Genomic DNA, 16,925 nt, shown 5'->3' with positions numbered 1-16,925 from the left:
GAAATTATTGACGGGATCCAAAACCTGCCAAGAGTAAATGTCTCGAGAACCAAACTCAAAGATGGCCAGTTGCTTCCAAAAGGTCGACCACCGTTGAGGCCCTTGAACCTAACCGTTAGGGGTTGACCATGGTTCAACATGGGTGACCCCCATTGGTCAATCAAGTGCTCTCATGGTCAATCAGACCTCACTAGAGTCGATTAAGGGTAATGTGACCGATCTCATAGGAGTCAGTCGATGGTTGAGAAGAATAAGTGAGTCTCGGTCATAATCAGTTAAGATCCTAAGAAACAATTTGACGGAGTAATGATCTAATCTTAAAACAGTTTCTTGTACGTCATATTCCACGAGAATCACAACAATATTGCAACACTCACACTATAAGTCAGTTAGTCAAACGACACATTTAAAATACTTATTTATTGCTCTGTATAATCATTTCTAAACATATAATTGACTTGATCGATTTTTCAAATAATATACACTTCCAGTCAATCTAACCATCCAATTGTAATGATTAAGAGATGAAACAATCGAATAAAAATTAGTAATATATATATATATATTTTAAAGTCAATAAAAAGATTATTAATTTAAATTTTAGTGACTAAAATCAATATTTAAAAAACAAAAATAAACAAATTAAAGTTAAAATTAAAATTTAATTTTTTAATATATACTTTATTAAATAATATAGCTTGATTCCATTTGACCCTTTTTTAATTAATTATCTTAATTTGTATTATTAACATTGGAAACCTCAATTAATTAATTAATTTAAATCCAACATGTTTTTTTTTAAAAAATAATATACAAATATAGGGAATAAATTAATATATATTTATTTTTTATTATTCCAATTTTATCCTTATCGATAGAGTATATAACAGTCTTCATATTTTTTATATCAGTCCACTTATATTCCAAATTAATAATTGAACACGTGCTCGGCTCTTATTATAATTTAAATCTTTATTCATTTGTTTCGAAATATTATTTTGCTACTACAGTGTCATTGTAAGACCTAGATCCATCGCCTAGTAGATATTGTCCTATTTGGGCTGCTACGAGTAGGCTTTAAAACGCCTCTGCTAGGGGTAGGCTTTAAAACGCGTTTGCTAGGGGAAGGTTTCCACACCCGTGATTTATTCTCCTCCACAACCAATGTGAAATATCACAATCCACCCCCCTTCGAGGCCCAACGTGTTCGCTGACACCCATTCCTTTCTCCAATAGATTCGGACCACCTCCAAATCCACCCCCCTTCGGAGCCCAGCGTCCCTATTGGCACACCGCCTCGTGTCTTTCCCCCTTTGGGGAACAGCGAGAAGGTTGACACATCGTCCGGTGACTGGCTCTGATACCATTTATAACGACCCAGATCCACCGCTAGCAGATATTGTCATATTTGGGCTTTCCCTTTCGGCTTTCTCTCAAGGCTTTAAAACGCGTCTGCTAGGGGAAGGTTTCCACACCCTTATAAAGAATGATTTGTTCTCCTCCCCAACCAATGTGAGATATCACATAACCATTTTAGATGTCGATGATAACGTACAATGTTACCTTCCATTGTTAAACGTCAAATGGAAATGCCCCAAAAACTAAGGATATCTATGCGGTTAGTGAATCGCTCATATGAGGCTAAAAACGTATCTAAAGTGAACTAAACATGTTTAACGCGTCTCGAGAGTCGAGACGTTTCCAAGTCCAATTCCCACTTGTTTTTTAAATATATTTTTAGTATAACTTTGATTGGGGAGCGTTTTTTCTTAAATATTCTTTATCTCGATTCGATTTTAAATATCTAATTAAATTTGTTCTTGAAAACACTACTTAGAAATTTGTATTTATAATGAATATTAAACACTAGGAGTGTTCGTAGGTCGCGTTGAATTCATTTGAAATGTTCAGGTTATTAATTCAACATCGAACATCTATTATTTTATTTTCAAATATTTAATTAACCTTTGCAATTTAATTTCAATATATATTTTAAAAATTTACATTTAAAATAGTTTAAAATTTATTTTTAAGAGTGACTAATAATAATAATAATAAAAAAAAATTATTAAATTATTTATGTAGCCTATTAATTAAGTAAACAAATTTAAATTTTATTTATAAGATAATAGAAAATTAAATATATTATATTCAAATATTATTGTTATCATAATTAAGCAAGTTGTGTTTTAATTAATTTATTAATTATTATTGTAATCAAATTAATGAACAACTCCCAATAAATTGTCTTATTATTTATTTTTACTTTATTCATTAATATGGTTTTCACCGTCTTAATTAAAAATATTTTAAATTGAAATTAATCATCCATATTTAATTGTTTTTAACAAAAAGATTTTTTTTTAATTTCATTAAAAAAAATTGGTCTTTTAATTTTAATTATGGCATATCACAAACAATCTCATAGCATTATATTTTATTTTCCATCAAAAGTATTTTTTAATTTTTTAATTAATTATTTATTTATTTATTTTGTAAAAATTGGATATAATTTAATAAAGAGAGAAAAAAAAACAAAGCATGTGAGAGGAAAAATGGATGTAAAAGTTTGAAAGCAACTTGAATGTATTTTTGTAATAATGATCCAATTTTATTGAGTTATTATTTTTCAATAATAATTTATTCCCAAATTTGGCTGTTATTTTTTTTACTAAATTAATAAAAATACCATTAAATTACTAATTTATTCCGAATAATATCATTAAATTAAAAAATATATATATACATCATTAAACTCTCAAATAAGTTAAAAATAAATCTTATTATTCGGATAGAAATCATTAATATTTTATTTTAAAAATATTTTTAAATTTCAAAAGTTTCGTTAATACTCTCAATTTTTTTTTAAAACTTCAAATACACTTTTAAATTTCTTTTAAAAAATTCTAAAAAATATTTTTAAGATTAATATCACAATTAAAAAAAATACTCATAAACTTTCAAAAGCATAAAAAAAAAATTTAGAAATAATCTATGAGGCGACAATGGATGGTTTTTGTCCATATATTGATGGTAATAATTTTTTAAATATTTTTTTTAAGGTAAAAGATGTTATTACAAAATTTAAATTTTCATCGGGTATTTTTTAAATATAATATTAAAGGTGAGTTATATTTGAACTTGATGTTAATGAAACTTTTTGTAATTTAAAAATATTTTTTAAGTATTTTTTTTAATTTATTTAGATTTTATGGGCTAAGAATAAGCCTAATTTCTGTGGGCCCAAAAGCCCAAACATCGTTAAAGAAAGGAACAAAATCTCAGGCCCATCACAAAGTCAATTCCTGGGGTTTATATTAGAGTAAAATTTTAGAAAAAAATATATCTAACATTTTGAATTAACAAAAATACCCCTAAAGTTAAAAAATGTCTTAATGTTAATTTTAGATAGAACTCGATATTATTTTTGTTTAAAAAATATTTTTATTAATTTCGAGCTTATTATATAAATATTGTTTAATACAACTATCTTTGAGATAGATAGAGAGGAATTCATAAACGATTTGCACTCCTTTATATGTGTTCGATGTGTGGGAGTGACCAAAGTTCTACATGGTAGGGGAGGCTCAATGCCTCGACAGAATCCGAATGGATGGATGTTCGTGATGTCCCAATTTTATGAACGACACATGGGCCCATTCTCAATGGCATGATTGAGTGAACTACGATGGCTGACGACATCTTGTGACTTTGGATGTCATTAAGACATATGAGTCATGTCGATTGAAAACCAAGATGATAAGATGAAATGCGATGTTGCATTGAGAGACCTTAACCATGAGTAGAGGTAAGATCGAGCCAAATGACTTAACCTAGTGTTGAGGCAAGTCAGTTGCACGATTGAACATGCACGCGGAGGCGGCGTTTGTGGCCAAACAAGCTTGCATTCCACACAAGTGATGTTCGGTTAGCAAAGATAAACCTCACCTAAGATCCGATGAAGCTATAAAGGCCAACGAAAAGTATATATGGAGCTTGAGTTTTCCTCAAAACTTGTCGTGAGTGTGTCAAGATTACGACGTCGCACAGTAGAAAAAGTATGACTATGACATGTAACAATATATATGTATGTATCGGGAGCGTAAACACCTAAAAACTTTGGAATTAAAAAAAAAAATTAAATAAGTAATATAATAGAATAATTATGATAGCTTTATATGGCAAAAAAAGAAAAATATTTTATTAATTATTTTGAGCTTCCACGTAGGCAGCGCTCCTTTGGAAAGTACTTGGTCAGTGAATGAAGCCAAAAAAGCCTCCCCGAAAAGCACTTTTCCAACACTCCCAACGGTCATATTTCTCCACAGAGATTCACCAAAATCATCAATGGCCGTTTGTTTCCTGTTCTTTTAAACCCGAACCTCACTCGCATTTAATCGAAGCCCTCTCTCTTTCTCCTTCCTCTTCCACTTTTCTCTTTGATTCTCCACTTTCCGCCGCCCTCCATCAATCATGGGCTGCTTTCTAGCTTGTTTTGGCGATTGCAAGCGCCGAAAACAACCCAGAAAGTCCTCCGTTGAGATTCCTTCTTCAAATCATGTAAATCCTTTTGATCTCATCGTGTTTTCTGAGTTTTTGTTCTTGTTCTTGAATGATCGGTGGATTTTGTCTTCGGTTGTTTTGTTTTTGTAGGTTTTTAAAGCTTCTGATGGTGTTTGTGCGTTGGAGCAAACGAAGGAAGTGGTTGAAGTGCCGCCGATTGACCTAATTAAGGATTCTCTGTAAGTCCTTTGGAGTTTTTTTAGGGTTTATTGAATTTTGATTGTTCTCTGTTTAGTTTCGTTTTCGAATCTCTATTTGTTCTTCGAGTTTAGTTTCACTGAGGATTTTCAGTTTGATCATCTGTGATAATTTGAGTGTTTTACTTGTTCTTCAAGTTTAGTTTCTGGATTTTCAGATTCATCATCCGCGAGAACTCGAGTGTTCATCTTGTTCTTTGAGTTTCGTTTGGAATCAAGAAAATTTTAGAAATGATTTAAAATTCTTTATCTTGTTCGAATGTGATCAAACTGAATTAGTAACGTTTAATTAGTAATTTAGCTCAAAATTCAATGAAATCGGGCATAATCCAATCTTTTTGGCTAGGATTTTTTTGTTTTTCAAAACGTAAGAACATGATTTAACTCATTCTCTTTAACATGCAAACAACTAAAGAGTTTGAAATCACTCAAAATCCTGAGCTTACACAGGATTAAGAACTGAGTGTTCTTCTTGTTCTTTGAGTTTCGCTTGGAATCAAGAAAATTTTAGAAATGATTTTAAAGTTCATCTTGTTTGAATGTGATCAAACTGAATTAGTAACGTTACATTAGTAATTTAGCTCAAAATTCAATGAAATCGGGCATAATCCAATCTTTCTGGCTAGGAATTTCATTTTTTAACGTAAGAACATGATTTAGATCACTCTCTTTAACATGCCAACATCTAAAAGAGCTTGAAATCACTCAAAATCCTGAGCAACCACACAGGATTGAGAACTGAGTGTTCTTCTTGTTCTTCGAGCTCAGTTTTCAGGGTGTGGATCTGATGTAGCTCTAGCTGTTTACTGGAAGTTTCTGGTTAATTTTACTGTTCTTTACTGCACAGAGAGAAGCTTGAAGAACAGATAGAGTTGTGTCATGCAACTGAAAAAGCTTCTGAACCAATTATTGAGGATAATAAAGTGGTTCCCCCTAAGGAAAATGAAAGCAAATTGGATGAGATTAAAGAAGAGGAGAAGAGTGGAAAAGAAGATGAATCTTTGGGAAGCTCTAATTTATCACAAGCGTTTACTTTACCTTTGAATCATAGGTATGAAAATTGCTCAAACAATGATGAAGATCATGAATATGCAGAAGAAATGGATCATTTAGATGAAGAAAAAAGAAAAGATGATACCAATGCTGATGATGGGCATGGAGAAAGTAAGTTATTGATGGAGCAGGAATCTTCGGAGTCTCTCTTTTCTTTGTCATTTGGTTCAAGGAAACAGGTTTGTGGAGTTGAAGATGCAGAAAATGAGGTTAATAGTCTTGATCTAAGCCATCAACAGGAAAATGCTTCATCGGAGAAGAAACCGGGATGTTGGAACGAGAATGTTGTCAGTTCTGTTCTTAAGCCTATTGAGAATGATGCTCGTTGTTTGAGCCATCAACCCGATAACACTTCATCGGAGAAGAAAACGGGATGTTGGAACGAGAATGTTGTTGGTTCTGTTCTTAAGCCAATTGAGAATGATACTCGTTGTTTGAGCCATCAACCTGAAAACGCTTCATTGGACAAGAAAACGGGACGTCTGAATGAGAATGTTGTCGGTTCTGTTCTTAGCCCAATTGAGAATGTTACTCATTGTTTGAGCCATCAACCCGACAACGCTTCATTGGAGAAGAAAAAGGGATGTTGGAACGAGAATGTTGTCGGTTCTGTTCTTAGCCCAATTGAGAATGTTACTCATTGTTTGAGCCATCAACTCGAAAACGCTTCATCGGATAAGAAAACGGGACATTGGAATGAGAATGTTGTCGCTTCTGTTCTTAACCCAATTGAGAATGTTACTCATTGTTTGAGCCATCAACCCGACAACACTTCATCAAACAAGAAAACGGGATGTCGGAACGAGAATGTTGTCGAGAATGCTACTCGTTGTTTGAGTCAACAACCCGAAAACGCTTCATTGGTCAATAAAACGGATGTTGGTTCTGTTCTTAACCAAATTGAGAATGTTATTACACATTGTATGAGTGCTGCAAAAGTGGAAACACTGCCATCAGTTCATCGTTCAGAAAAGGAGAATATCAGTTTAGATAAAGGCTGTGATGTGCTGCCCATCAGTCCAGAGCCTACTTTTCGGGCAATGCGAAAGTCTAAAGAAAATCATAGCAATTTAAAGCACGTCGAGGACGAGATTGCGGTCGACACCAGCCTTTCGAACTGGTTGGTTGAATCTGAAACCACACCAAAATCCAATAGTACTAGCTCCTCCATTGGAAACTCACCTATGTGGACGAGAAATTCAGCTAAAAGTAATGAAGATAGGCCAATTTTAGGAGCATTGACATTAGAAGAAATTAGACAGTTCTCTGCATTCTCAACTCCGAGGCGATCGAGGAGTCGGAGTCCCGAGGAAGCACCCATCATAGGCACTGTTGGGACTTACTGGAGTCCTACAAAACAGGATGCCGAGCTTAGACAGTTCTCGGCATTCTCAACTCCGAGGCGATTGAGGAGTCGGAGTCCCGAGGAGACGCCTATCATAGGCACGGTTGGGAGTTACTGGAGTCATACAGGACAAGATGCAGATTCCAATCCGGGCTCTTCGTGCAAGGGACCGAGGAAAAGCAGAGAGGTACATCTTTTATATCTTCAAGTTGTGATATTAATTCATTCGTCTCGTTAATCTGAACATAAACTCGATTTGTGATGTCTCACATTGGTTGGGGAGGAGAACAAAACACCCTTTATAAGGGTGTGAAAACTGTCCCCTAGCAGACGCGTTTTAAGGCCTTTAAGGGAAGCCCGAAAGGGAAAGCCCAAAGAGGACAATATCTGCTAGCGGTGGGCCTGGGTCGTTTACACGATTAAACGTTCATTTGTTCGTGATTTCAGGACGAGAGAGTCAACTGGAATTCTACTCCATTTTTGGAAAGATTGGACATGGCTTTGGCATCAAATTCTGCTGAGGTTTAGTATCTTTTCTTATTAGAACATTGTGTATGTGTATGGCCTTGATTTATAAATTGTCTGATCTCATATTGATTTTGTAGAGAAAGTGAGGCAGTTTTTGGATGCAAAAATAAATTAGAAAAGTAAGTAAATAATTATTACTTTTTTAATAAATTTTTTCTTCTCCTATTGTTTCATGAACAATGGCATTTTTTTTTCTTCAATAATTTAGCCTTTTATTAGAAAGATTTTGGAATTTTAATTCGAAATAAAGCTCGATAAATCCACGAAATCTAGATGGGTATATTATCATAGATTAGGTTGAGTCGAGAATTATCTTATAGATTCAGCTCAATTGTTCTGTTCGTAAATTTATAGTTGGATTGGTTGAGTTTATTATTTTAACAAGGGTTCAAGTCGTTTATTCTTTTGAGTTGTGAGTTGATTCGTGTTGTTCGAGCTATTTGTTCAAAATTTTGTTTCGAATAAAAGTAGAATGTTAGTTCATATTAACATTTATTTATTTATTTTCCATTGAAATTAAGCTCGAAATATCCATGTCTCATAGACTGGGTTGAGTCGGGAATAATCTTTTAGATTCAATTCAATTATTCTTGTCGTAAATTTATGGTTGGATTGGTTGGGTTTATTATTTTAATAAGGGTTCGGGTCATTTATCTTTTTGAGATGAGTTGTTTCGTGTTGTTCTAATTATTTATTCAAAAGTTTGGTTCGAATAAAAGTAAAGGTTAGTTCATGGAACATTTATTTATTTATTTATTTATTTTTCAAACATTTAATTAAGATTTGCAATAAAGTCGGTTAACGCAAGAACTACATATAAAAGACGAGATCTCCTATGAACTAGAAAATATTATTCATACGTAGCATGAATTTTAATAAAATTATACGTTTTTCTCAAATCCACTTGAAATTACCTGTTTGTAACAATTGTTGTCTGTAACTAACCACCTACCTACTTGCATGAAAAATCAACGCTACAAAAATAATCGTGAACGTCTATCAATTGAAAAATCGTAGAACGAACTCTAACGATTCTTGGCCCACCAAAAGACTATTTTATCAATTTAAAGTAAAAAAGGTAAAAATAAAGAAAATTAATTTATGGCCGAGCAACTTTCAACCTCCACGAACCCCACGTCAGCGAATTCATGTCTTGTCATCTTCGTTTCAGCGCCGCCATCCTGCTTCCGTTCCCACTGGTAGCTTCATGAGCACAAGTGGTTGAGATATCATATTTAGAAAATATATTATTTATAGAATATATCTTAAATGATTTATTTGGTAATATATTTTATTTTATTCTCAATATTTAATTAGTTTATATCCATAAATAATATATATATTTTTAGGTATTAATTACTAGCTGGTATCTTATTTAAATGATATGAATATCAATAACAACACACCTATTCTAATTCTAATTCTATTTCTCATTCTTAACACAAGTGATCAGAATATTAGACGGCAATATTCATTTGCAAACATTTGCAAGCCTTTCTTATCGAGAAATTCGCGAACGTGCTTTCAAAAGGCTCACTTCACCTGAATTCCTCGACAGACGTTAAGAACATCCCAATTGTTCGATTCAATTACTATTCAAATCCTAACAATCTTGCACAATGCGTTAGAGGGTTACGAAAAGTGGGGGATTTGCTTAAAACCCGAACAATGGAAAAGATCAAGACGCAAGATTTGGAGGGTAATAAAGGGTTTCAATATTTAGGGCCTCCATTGCCGGAAAACTTGTCGGACAATAGCTCCGTTGAAGAGCATTGCAAGGAAACAGTGACCACTTATTGGCTAATCCACGGCGGATGTTTGGTCGGAAAAGTTGTCGATAGTAATTACAGAGTCATCGGAGTCAAAATTTTGCGTAGCCCAAGCCCAGTATCTTATTTAGTTATACATGACCAAGCCCATGACGTAGCCCAAGCCCATTACGTAGACCAAGCCCAGTATCTTATTTAGTTATACATGACCAAGCCCATTACATAGACCAAGCCCAGTATCTTATTTAGTTATACATGACCAAGCCCATGACGTAGCCCAAGCCCATTACGTAGACCAAGCCCAGTATCTTATTTAGTTATAATGACCAAGCCCATTACGTAGCCCAAGCCCAGTTTCTTATTTAGTTATACATGACCAAGCCCATGACGTAGCCCAAGCCCAGTATCTTATTTAGTCATACATGACCAACTAGCCGTTGAAGAGGTCCGACTAGCCGTTGAAGAGGTCCAACTAGCCGTTGAAAATAATTGATGGAAAAGGAAAATAAAATAGAAGTTAGAATCCTAATCCCACATCGGAAAGTAGTGGAATGGGAGGAGGACTCAAAAAAGTCTATAAATAAGACCACATTGCCCCCTCATATTCAGAACAAACAACCACCGAGGGTAGAGCACATTCATGGTGAAACCTTTAGCAAGCCGAAGACCACAATCCCTTGATAGCAACCCATCATCAACTCTTCCATTGTCGACAATGTTGCTCCGGTACCGTAATCTGGTGAATTCTTCAACCTTTCCCTCAGTTTCAAACTCAGAAATTTAACCGATTGTGATATACAACCAATCATGGGATACTATAATCTGGTATGTTCTTGATCCATGGGGAGATCGCTCAGGGACTGGGTGGGGGATTGAGTCAGTTACCAAGCATGTCACCATGGTGAAGCGCGCTAAGGGAGCAGTTAGTAAATTTGAAAACCCTCGAATCTCTTTTTTTTTTTACCAATTACGTTATGTTTGAGTTTGATTTCCTCAACACAGAGGAGCCATGGGGAGGTAGAAGATAATAGAAGGCGAGGGAATAAGCGGGTGTGACTTCCATCTAATCTACCTATGCAACACTTGACAAATATTCCAGGAAAAGCTGTTGAAAAAGGTTTCTCTGGCACATCAACCAGCCTTGGTCCTCTTCAGCTTGAAGCACGCAGTGGTTTCCACACAAGCAGAGCAATGTCGAGCTCCACCATGGCCGCCTCTTGTTCGGAGAGCAGTTTGGGCTCGCTTGACATCCATCCGATCAGAATATCCTCCTCAGGAGCTGAAGAGTCTAAGAGACTCACTGGCTCAAAAGGGACTTCCACTGTCAAGGTCGACTATTGATGGATATGAAGCTTCAGGCGGAGAGGACAGTGACCGAGTTCCTTTAATGAATCTATTCGTTCATGCCAGATTAACATGATGAGACATACCCGATTATGAAGGTATGAGTCACATTCTTGAATCTATGCCCTTCCTTCCTTCTCTTTTTTACGACTTTGTTTATCAAATATTTTTTTAGTAATTTTTATCTGTTCTTTCTCATGTGTTGAGTTAACAATGCAGGGGTTGCCAGGATCACATAGTGAGGATGGAGCCCTGCAACATACCCTACTTTGTGGAAGTGTTCCTTGTAATGAGTTTGAATATGCATTCAAGGTTTATAGGCTATCTGCTAAAATAAAATAACAAGTAGAACTGCTTTTCTTAGTGGGTTTAACCTATTTCACTGTGATGTTTTGTTTTATAAAGATGATATGTGACTATTGAAAATTGTAGACCACATTACTTGTTTTGACTTTTCTCTGCAGGCTGTTCAACTGTGGATGGTTGATAAAGCCGTTCGTCACAGGCGGCTACATATTTGTTGGTGAAGTGCAGATAACCACCAACCTCTGCCTTCTAGCTTCGCCAGGTATGAGAGCAGAACAGTTGAAACGTAGACTTCCATTCCATCCTTGTGTTATTTCTTTATAACTGCAGGCAGTCTCACGGGTGCAAGTGATGAGGATTTTTTTAATTCACATGAGATCGAGATGGTTCGTGTTGCTGATGGTGTGTTGTCGTACTCCAAAATCAGCCTTCTTCTATTGCAGCCCAATTCATTTGAAGGTGAAATTGTGGTTTCTGGATTGTGAATTTTTGGGGAGTTTTGGTAACGAGTTGATGAATTTGTTTTTTAATTCACATGATTCTGTTTTGTTGTTAGGACTTGTGATCTTTGATTTCGCCTGTTTTATTTTTTTTTTTACAGTTTTCTTTTAACTGATTGATTGTGGGATTTGTGATCTAGAGGCTGTTTTGTTGTTGGGATTAGATGTAGGTGCTTCCCAGTTAATCCTCCATGGCAACCACCAGAAATTTGGCCGTGGAAGTCGTATCTCGGGGTAACATTCTTATATAGCAAACGCTACACATGATCAGAAGATTATTGTAAGACTTTTAGCAGTTCTTAACTTCTAAACAAGTGATCATGCTTTTAGGTGCGCATGGTGACGCATGGGGGATGTCCTGTGACACCACCCACACCACCCCCTCGGTTTATTTGCATTTCCAACTGACATGTGCCTGCTGATTTGTTAGATTTATCTAATGAGAAATTCCTAGCAAAGCTTGCTCGGCTCTAGATAGCAATTCCTAGGAAACTTTGCAATAGTAGACCTAGGAAAACTTGGCAGGAAGATTACTTGGAAACTTGGCAATAGAAGACCTAGGAAAACAGCCTGGCTCTAGACCGAGCAATTCCTAGGAAAACTGCCCGGCTCTAGACCGAGCAATTCCTAGGAAAACTGCCCGGCTCTAGACCGAGCAGATTTCTAGGAAAGAACTGCCCGGCTCTAGACCGAGCAATTCTTAGGAAAACTGCCCGGCTCTAGACCGAGCAATTCCTAGGAAAACTGCCCGGCTCTAGACCGAGCAGATTCCTAGGAAAGAACTGCCCGGCTCTAGACCGAGCAATTCTTAGGAAAACTGCCCCGGCTCTAGACCGAGCAATTCCTAGGAAAACTGCCCGGCTCTAGACCGAGCAATTCCTAGGAACAAACTGCCTGGCTCTAGACCGAGCAATTCCTAGGAAAAAACTGCCTGGCTCTAGACCGATCAATTCCTAGGAAAAAACTGCCTGGCTCTAGACTGAGGTAATTCCTAGGAAAACTGCCCGGCTCTAGACTGTGAGCAATTCCTAGGAAAACTGCCCGGCTCTACCTTTTCACAGTACCAATAGTTTGACAAGGTTACCTGACTGAGACACTCATGAATATAATTGTTGCATTGATATGTGATCGTTCCCTAGTTATTTTGTTTTTCTTTGGTATAATTGTTGCTTAGTTATATTATTTTTCTGGTATTTCATTGATATAGTTCATATTTTGTCAAAGATGATGGGGCTAGTTGCAATAATTGGTCATTGATTGAGAAACCCGGAAGTTGTCAATTATCAAGTCCCGTAAAATTATGATTAGTTCTTCTGATTTCTAAGCTATAGTGAAGAAACATTCCAACCTAAGATTATGTTCCGTATTGCTTAATCTTTGTGGTTCATTGGATTTTGTAATGTGATGCACGTGCTTCAGGAAAAGAGAGAATGAATGAATGTTATGAGTAGCAATGCAGTCATAATGTCAGCTGCTATGGTTCTGCCTTCTCGCATCCAAAATTTTGGTTCTGCTTATCTTTGCGGTGATATCTGATCTTAGTTTTTGCAACAACAGTTCTCTTCTGGTTCATTTGTAATAACATGGGCGAGATAAGATGTTTTGTGTAGTTTTTTTGGGTAAGAAGTCATTTTCATTGTGAGAGAAATGAAAGAATATCTATTTGCATCTATTTGCACAGGTTGGTTCCCAGGCTGGTAGTGCATGCTGCCACTGCTGAACAATGAATAAGAGATTCCGGTAATGTAATTTCTTGTGCATGGTTGTAAACTTTTTACAGATTTTGCTTCTTGCTCCTATTTTTTTTCACAAGCAATCAAAGGATTTCCAACAACAAGAATCCTCTTTAGTACGACCGGCTGGTTTAGTCTCGTTTCAAGACCTTTCTTTGTAGTGTGCATTATATCCAAAATTCATGTCTCATCTGATGACATGCTTTTAATTCTTCAATGTATTCTTTATATATTCTGACTTAATTATTGACCATTCACGGTCTTATGTGCCATAGATTGTCATTGGTGTTTTCCATCTTGGAGAAGGTCAGTATTTTTACCCTTATTACTCTGCAGATTGCAAAACATGTTAAGAAAATGATTAGGATTCGTTCTAAGATTTATCAGTTGATGGAGGAGTGGACATTGGCCAAGAGATGCAGCTGAAAAGATTTTCGTGGTTTTATTTGTAATGTTGATTTTTCATGGAGGCTTTGGATGGTTCGTTACAAACAGGTAATTTCAATAGTATTGGTAAAGATAGAGAGTAAATAATGAGTTCTTGAACAATATTAAATGAACCCAGCTTTATTTTATATTGACTATTGATAATTAGCCTTATTATTCGGTTATTTATTTATTTATGTTGACCAATTCCTACTCTACTATTGTAGATATAGCATGTGTGTAATAAATTTATGATGGATATGATATCAGTTCCCTTTCTCAGCTCATTAGTCATTTGATGTGATGAACATTACAAGATACTTTGACTCATTTCTATTGTTTTTGTAACTTATTTTAACTAGCAATTTGACAAAACACAACTTCATCAGGTTTTCTGTGCAATATAGTTAGCTTCCGCATGAAGACCATTCGAGGAATGTCATATTCTATGACATTCCTGAAACAGTTCCTGTGCAGACTTATTTGCAGCTTCTCCCTGGTAGGTCTCCATCTACTAGCATTGCATTGCAGCTTCTCCCTGTATGAATCCTTAACTTTTAATGTTTTCAGGTACTTTGCATTACTTGGCATGAATCCCTGTATAAATCCCATCTACTAGCATTGATTACTTGGCTTCTAGACCGGGAAAACTTCCTAGGAAAAACTACTTACCTGGCTAACGAGAAAACTTCCTAGGAAAACTTACCTTGCTCTCGACGGGTAAAACTTCCTAGGAAAACTTACCTAGCTCTTGCTCTAGACGGGGAAAACTTCCTAGGAATACTTTAAACCCTAGGAAAACTTTACCTAGAGCTCTTGCTCTAGAGGGGGAAAAGTTCCTAGGAAAACTACCTTGCTTAGAGACGGGGAAAAGTTCCTAGGAAAACTTACCTTGCTAGAGAGGGGAAAAGTTCCTAGGAAAACTTACCTTGCTAGAGAGGGAAAAAGTTCCTAGGAAAACTACCTTGCTTAGAGACGGGGAAAGTTCCTAGGAAAACTTACCTTGCTAGAGACGGAGAAAAGTTCCTAGGAAAACTTACCTTGCTAGAGACGGGGAAAAGTTCCTAGGAAAACTTACCTTGCTCTAGACGGTAAAAAGTTCCTAGGAAAACTTATCGCTCTAGATTGGGAAAAAAACTTACCCTTGTAGATCGGGAAAAAGTTCCTAGGAAAACCTAGCTGGTGAGTCCGGGAAACCTACCTTGCTATAGAGATTGGGTCCTAGGAAAACCTACCTTGCTAGAGACCGGGAAAAGTTCCTAGGGAAACTTAGCGCTAGACCGGGAAAAATTCCTAGGGAAACTTACCGGTCTAGACCGGGAAAAATTCGATCTTGACTTGTTTAAATGGGCAGAATCGAACTTTCATATCACTTTGTGTGACATCAACTTAAGCTAATCAGGTAAGTGTTACTATCGGCATGCTTATATATTTGATGTTGACACATGTTCGTGGTTTAGAGAAATAATTTTGTAGAAGTTCGAACTGAAACTGATGAGGGACATAGGTTGATGATTATTTAAATGGGCAGAATCGAACTTTCATATCACTTTGTGACATCAGCCTAAGCTGCTAATTAGGTAAGTAGTCTTACTAATGGCATAGTTATATTTAATGTTGACACGTGTTCGTGGTTTTGAGAAATAATTTTGTAGAAGTTCGAACTTGAAATTATTGTTATGGGCGTAATAGGTTGATTATTTAAATGGGTGGAATTGAACTTTCATACATCAGCCTAAGCTAATCAGGTAAGTGGCCTTACTATCGACATGGTTATATTTAATGTTGACACATGTTCGTGGTTTAGAAAAATAATTTTGTAGAAGTTTGAATTTGAAATATCTTAAGGGCTCACATAATAGGTTTACTTATTTAATGGGTGGGCGGAATCGAACTTTCATATCACTTTGTGACATTAGCCTAAGCTAATCCTAATCAGGTAAGTGGCACGTGTTCATGGTATGGTTATATTTGATGTTGACACGTGTTCGTGGTTTAGAGAAATAATTTTGTAGAAGTTCGAACTTGAAACTGATGTTATGACACATAACACTTATTTAAATGGGCGGAATCAAACTTTCATATCACTTTGTGACATCAGCCTACTAATTAGGTAAGTGGCCTTATTATCGTAGGCATGGTATATTTGATGTTGACACGTGTTTGTGGTTTAGAGAAATAATTTTGTATAAGTTCGAACTTCAAATTGATGTTATGGCACAAAGCACTTATTTAAATGGGCGGAATTAAACTTTCATATCATTTTGTGACATCAGCCTAAGCTAATTAGGCAAGTGGCCTTACTATCGTTGGTATGGTTATATATGTTGACACGTGTCCGTGGTTTAGAGAAATAATTTTGTAGAAGTTAGGTTGTATTGAAGTGATAGGATATGGGAGTATAAAAGAATACGGTTAGGTTGTGTGTAGAGAGGAATAAGTTTGTGAGATTTATAAAACGATAGTTAGGATACGTTTCTGTGATGATATGATTAAGGTACGTTCATGTAACGATATGACATGTTAAGGCTATAATAAGTTAGGGAATATGACCCTAATGATATGACTGTGATAGATATTCGTTAGGCTATGATAAGTTGGGAACCATATGACCATGAAGGGTTCACGACATGATATATATGTTGTCATATGATATGAAATATGTTATGGTACGAGATATGTGATAAATGTGTTTATTGTGTATGATATATTTATAGAACGATAACGTTAAGATACGTTCCTGTGATGATATGACTAAGGCACGTTCATGTAACATGACTGTGATAGATATTCGTTAATGCTATGATAAGTTAGGGAACGATATGACTATGAAGTGTTCACGACATGATATGATTATGATACGACATGTGAATGACGGATATATATATGTTGACATATGATATGAAATAGGTTTGTGATAGATTTTTAGAACGATAGCGTTAGGATACGTTCTTGTGATGATATGACTAAGGCATGTTTATGTAATCTGACTGTGATAGTTATTCGTACTATGATAAGTTAGGGAACGATATGACCATGAAGTGTTCACGACATGATATGATTATGATATGACATGTGAATGACGGAATGTTATGTTATGAAATGAAATATGATTATGTGATAAATTGACATGTTTATGATATGAAATATGTTATGGTACG

The 16,925-nt window shown here is 35.7% G+C and overlaps 1 protein-coding gene and 1 long non-coding RNA gene across 13 annotated transcripts; both read left to right on the top strand.

Annotated features, from left to right (window-relative positions):
• Positions 1–4,354: 4,354 nt before the first annotated feature.
• LOC111443873 lies at positions 4,355–7,793 on the top strand. The gene is made up of 4 exons (XM_023081703.1): positions 4,355–4,560; positions 4,654–4,742; positions 5,608–7,345; positions 7,606–7,793. The coding sequence occupies exons 1-4, from the start codon at positions 4,474–4,476 to the stop codon at positions 7,684–7,686; spliced, it is 1,995 nt and encodes a 664-aa protein (XP_022937471.1). The 5' UTR covers positions 4,355–4,473; the 3' UTR covers positions 7,687–7,793.
• Positions 7,794–9,842: 2,049 nt separating this feature from the next.
• Positions 9,843–16,637, top strand: LOC111443905. 12 transcript variants are annotated; one of them, XR_002710606.1, is made up of 6 exons: positions 9,843–10,897; positions 11,019–11,564; positions 11,770–13,345; positions 13,614–13,644; positions 13,726–13,833; positions 14,154–16,637. It is a non-coding gene; the product is annotated as an uncharacterized LOC111443905 (long non-coding RNA). The 12 variants fall into 12 exon arrangements; XR_002710607.1 differs by having other exon boundaries at positions 11,770–13,350; XR_002710609.1 differs by having other exon boundaries at positions 11,770–13,350; positions 13,717–13,833.
• Positions 16,638–16,925: the final 288 nt, after the last annotated feature.

The sequence above is a fragment of the Cucurbita moschata genome, unplaced genomic scaffold (assembly GCF_002738365.1).
Source record: "Cucurbita moschata cultivar Rifu unplaced genomic scaffold, Cmos_1.0 Cmo_Scf00006, whole genome shotgun sequence".
NCBI lineage: Eukaryota > Viridiplantae > Streptophyta > Magnoliopsida > Cucurbitales > Cucurbitaceae > Cucurbita > Cucurbita moschata.
Note: the sequence above shows the minus strand (reverse complement) of the source record. Positions and strands in the feature narration are given on the sequence as shown.

Coding starts and splice junctions, on each gene's coding strand:
- LOC111443873 (XM_023081703.1), top strand. CDS start 4,474: ATGGGCTGCTTTCTAGCTTGTTTTGGCGATTGCAAGCGCCGAAAACAA. Junction 4,561..4,653: donor AGATTCCTTCTTCAAATCAT/GTAAATCCTTTT, acceptor TTGTTTTTGTAG/GTTTTTAAAGCTTCTGATGG. Junction 4,743..5,607: donor GACCTAATTAAGGATTCTCT/GTAAGTCCTTTG, acceptor TTTACTGCACAG/AGAGAAGCTTGAAGAACAGA.